At 52.0% G+C, this 4,933-nt stretch overlaps 1 protein-coding gene across 1 annotated transcript in view; it reads left to right on the top strand.

The window, feature by feature from the left end:
- Positions 1–3,804, top strand: part of LOC127750255 (uncharacterized protein ZK1073.1-like) — a gene marked incomplete at its 3' end in the record, with an annotated part of 8,504 nt that extends 4,700 nt beyond the window's left edge. The window contains 3 exon segments of the mRNA XM_052271364.1: positions 1,954–2,004; positions 3,543–3,606; positions 3,687–3,804. Of these exon segments, the coding sequence (XP_052127324.1) occupies positions 1,954–2,004; positions 3,543–3,606; positions 3,687–3,804 (233 nt within the window).
- Between the last annotated feature and the right edge of the window lie 1,129 nt (positions 3,805–4,933).

Below are 4,933 nucleotides of genomic sequence, written 5' to 3'. Positions count from 1 at the left end.
TAAGCCGCCCCCACCCGGCGGCACACAGGACCCGCGCAACCCCTTCACGGCTGCTTCTGCCGAATTTGGACACGGATGTGTCTCAGACAACACCAAGAGGGGGCGGGCAGCAGCGGGCGTCGAAAAAGGGGTACCTACTCGTCATCTTTCCTCCGCGGTTTCCGCGGGGTCTCTTTTCAAAGAGACTACACGATGTAATGTGAGTGCCTAATTCATTCGAAAACTCCATGTTTGTCTTGTATCGTATTCCACAGACCCCTCGAAAAGACCCTGTATGTGTGTCGCCCCCCCCCCTCTCTCTCTCTTTCTCTCTCTTTCTTTCTCTACCCGCAGTAAACAGAACAGCCTCGGCCCGACCAGCCCTCTCTATGCGGTCAGCCTTTCAGCTTTTCAGGGCAGAAAAGAGAGCGGCCGGGGCGCCTCTTGGATCACGTGGCCGATGCCCGGCAGAGGCCCGCCCGGCCCGCCTCACAGGACGGCACGGTATTCACCGAGACTGCTGGCAATCTATTGCTGTTGTTCTATACGAGGAGGAGGAGGGGGTGGAGGGGCTTCGGGGAGAGGCTGAGATCAGCGGATCGTGCAGCGAGCGAGCCCCCCACCCGTCCATCGACTGCTGCCGAGGGGGAGCGAGAGGAGGAGAAAAGGCAAGGAGAAGCTACAGCAGCAGCAGCAGCAGCAGGGAGAGACTGGGGCTGGGGCTGCTTGGTCCATCCTGGAGGGGGGGTTTCGGATGCTGGGACGACCCAGAGCACGGCATAGGCCGGAAGCGTTCTGCCTGACCCACAACCGCATCTCTATCCCTCTCCCTCTCTCTCTCTCTCTCTCTCTCTCTCTCTCCTCGATCTTTCGTCTCTCTCCATCTCTCTCTAAATTCCCGCCGCGCACCACTTGAGCGGAGGCCCGCAGGTCAGTCCAGCAGCCCCTAGCAGCAGCAGCAGCAGCAGCAGAGGCCACTCAGGGGCGGGGCAGAGTGACCAACGTATGCAGCTCACACAACGCACTGATTGGCCGCCGCAGAGGTGGATGCAGCAACTGGATTGAGAGTTGGCGTGCGTGGCGCGTTGATTTACTCGCACACGTGTGACTGTGTGTGTGTGTGAACAGCTATTTGTAGTAACGTTAGCGAGAAACCCTCTGAGCGAGCGCAACCCCAACACAATATAACGCTATAGCGTGGCATGAAAACGAATTTTCCCGCGGCGAAACTACACTCTGCTGTACAACAATGCCGCTGCTGCTGCTGCTACTACCACCATCACCACCACCACCACCAACCATCACATTCACCCGCTTAATGCTTTCCGCCCGGATGCTTCCCTTCCCTCCCGCCCGCTCCCAACAGCGTCAGGTGCGCCAGCTGTTGTAGTCACGCCTGTGACCTGTGACGAAGGCCCCCACCACCACCACCCCCAGCTGCACGCTTCACGAGGTGAACCTGGGACCTTGCCCCTCCCCCAAGCGCCTCCACCACCACCACCACCACCACACACCTTTCCTTGTGGCAAAGCTTCCGCCCCTCGCCCCCCCCCCAAACAAAAAGCGCTGTACAAGCAAAACTATGATGGGCTACACAACATGCACGAGTCATGGGGAGACATTAGTGGTGCAGTACAAAACCACACGTGCCAACGACTTTAATACTCCATTTTGAAATGAAAGCATTGGTTCCCTTGGGAGTGCCACTGGTTCTCCCGTGAGCTCCCACATCCTGAGGCTGTTTACTTGTGGCCCCCGCGGCCCGGCTCTACGCCGCCCGGCTACCGCCCTGCTCCCGGCGAGAGGCAGTGAGCCCGGCAGCTAGGCCCCCGCGGCTCGCCCCGCGCAGCGCCGCCAGTGCGGTTGCATACCCAGCGGGCGTTCCGCAGCTCTGCCCAGGAGCGTCGCGCCCCGCTCTTGCCCTATCTTCTTCAACTTCAACGGGACTAACCAAAATGTTTCTTTCCGTTTCAGAACTATATCGTGTCGTCGGAGCGATGTGGCGATCTGCATGTCCACGTCCAGGTGAGTGTGTGGCCCACACCCATAAAAACACACCAAAACAAGCAGGCCCGCCCTTCCGCCAAACGGAGTTGCCAGCTCCGCTTCGCTGCGCCGGCAACTCCGTTCGGCAGGGGCCGGGCCTGCTTGGCCTGCCGGCGGCGACGCTCGGGCCTGCGGCCCGACCGTTTTTGCTAAATTTGTCGAAAAACATAATCAAGTGGTACAGCGGGCCTTCGGCCCGCTAAAACCCGTCGTCATTAAAATTTGTCCCTTAGACGCATGAGAAAGGAATGTAACGGTGACGCACCGTGACTACAACCCACCCTTCTGCTTAGAAAAACTTATTTTTTAAGGGGAGGGGCTCCACTTTGCAATTAGAGAACTAAATGTTCACTACAGCAATTTTTAGCTTATTTTCGTCAAAAAAGACCCTCCAGCGCCGAAACGGTGAGAGATAGAGCAAAACGGACGAAATTTTCGTCCAAAGGGCTCTACTTTGACGAGTTACCCCTTAGGAAAGCATAAAAAAAATATTTTTTTCTGACTTTTTTGGCCTACCCCATTTTCTTTAATACCCCCTTTTAGCCCTTTAGGGATGGTTGCCAGGATTTGCCGTAGGCGTTTCGTTCTCTAGAAGTGGACCTTAAGATACCCTGAAAATTTCAAGTCTCTAGCACATCTCCTTCTAGTGGAACAGACAGACAGACAGACAGACAGACAGACAGACAGACAGACAGACAAACACGAGGTCGTTTGCATAAGCCCGCTGAATAGCTTTTTCAAAGCAGAAGGGCGGGCTAAAAACAACCAAAAAAAAAAAAACACACAAAAGAACAAAACAAGGAAAATTCTTTTTTAAAAATTTCAAGGAAATGTTTGTCCTTGGTTTATGGTATTCCCATTCCCATTGTTTACAAGGAAATTAGGTTAATCTAAGGAAATGTTTACTTTATTCTAACGACATTTGCCTTTACCTCAAACGAAAATTCTCATATTTTTCGCTAAATATAGCGCTGAAGCAAGCCATTTCGGCTTGTCTCAATGATACAATTTTCTGGGTGCGACATTGGTAACCCCTACTGGAGTCAAGGGAAAGGAGGGGGGCAGGGGGAGTTCAAAAATACAAATTTTGGATAGTAGTTGCTTTAGTATGTTGGTCGTGGTCAGTCCAGAGAGACAAAAGTAAAAAAACAAAACAAAAAAAAAACAACCTTTGCTTCATCAATGAATTGAGAGAGAGATGTAACCACGGTGCTCTCGTGCGTGCTACATGCTCAGTTGCTATCTGACATGATAAGTGGACACACGGAACGATTGATCCAGGCTTGTCGCTGAGATGAGAGGACCATTATGGCTGGATAAAGTAGGCAAAAATTCCCACGATTTCACCTATGCGTGGTGGGTTGCATCTACACACGCCTGCCAGGATGTTGCCTGCTAGTTGATAGATGCAGCCAACAAAACTGACTCTCGGGCAGCTTTTGTTGCGTATTTAACTCAAATTGCCTTTCTTCATACGCCCCCGTCGTTCGTTGTAACGCCTTGTTCTGTGTGCGCAGGGCGAAGTGAGTCAGCAAGAGAAGCGGGCGTGCTTCCTCACCGTGCACGACCTGGGCACAAACCGTGAGTGTCCGACAGCAGCGCGCAGCAGCGGCCGCCAGCCGTCCCACGCCCCACTAATCGTATCCTCCCGCCTCCCGCAGATCACTCGTTCCTGGACTTCGTCAACCATCCGTGCATGCAGGAAATCAAGGACCGGTCCATCTTCGTGCACGTGGATATGCCCGGCCACCACGACAATGCCGACAACTTGCCTGACGGGTACTGGAAACGTGATAAGAATCATTGCACCCGTGTTTAAATACACATATCGTAGCAGTGAGAAGTACAAAATCGATTTCTGCACGGAGAAAAATATTTAGTTGGGACAACGAACAGTTTAGTTGATTTTCGGATAACTAAATAATTTTCGTTGTGACAACGAACAAGCTGTCGTTGAGAAAACTACCTCTCTACTAGTTTAGTCAACTGATACGAACCAGTTTCCACAACGAAAAGTTTTTGGTGTCTGCACAAATGTCCACTTTTCTAGTGATCTGTATGTACACGGGACTCAACAGTTTCGTTTGGATAACAAACACCACGGTGTTTCGAAGGGAGAATCTTCATTGATTTCTGATCAGGAAATAGCGGAATTTACAAGGCGGGGGGCCTTCCTTGCGAACATGATGTACAGTTACAGGCATTAACCGCGTCAGCTGATATAAAAATATTCTCCATCAGGTTTCGGAATGACTCCTATTCCCATATCCTGAAGGAGGAAGGTCAGGGTGCCATAGAAATGCTGCTGGCTGCACCTATCGCGCAACATTTCGTCGTCAGTTATGCTACAGCGCCCTCTATCGGCTCGGCAGTGCATCTTTGGTCGCAGACGGTAGAGGGCGCTTTAGCATAACTGACGACGAAATGTTGCGCGGGAGGTGCAGCCAGCTGCAGCACAACAAACACTGGGTACGCTCCGCCCTTCCCCAATCTTCCACCGTGCGGAGGGGACGGCGAAGTTGATGACATCGTCACGTCATCGTCACGTCATCATCTTTGACGAAATATAACCAGTCGATCCTAATTTTCTTAAGTGGAACTGTTTCCAGTAATGGTGTTCCAGTCGAACTCCATGCTCGCATCGTCTGATTGCACGGTTGCGATCGAACTGATTCTGTACGTTGGTAGAGTCATTAAGTGTTGTAAACTGAGCAGCAGGTCGCAACGTCCCCCCAACAAGTTTTGGAAGTGAGCGAGCGAAAAAGTTAGTTGAGGGAACGAACGCCTTTCTTCGTCTGCTTGTTAGTTGGCAAAACTAGTACACGTAGTTAACTTAACCAGTTTGTTTAATGCTCCTCCCAACGCACATAGTGTGCTGCTTCAGCAAGGTGACATTGCCTATGCAACC

This window comes from Frankliniella occidentalis, unplaced genomic scaffold (genome assembly GCF_000697945.3).
Source record: "Frankliniella occidentalis isolate FOCC.00 unplaced genomic scaffold, Focc_3.1 Scaffold6, whole genome shotgun sequence".
Classification (NCBI taxonomy): domain Eukaryota; kingdom Metazoa; phylum Arthropoda; class Insecta; order Thysanoptera; family Thripidae; genus Frankliniella; species Frankliniella occidentalis.
Note: the sequence above shows the minus strand (reverse complement) of the source record. Positions and strands in the feature narration are given on the sequence as shown.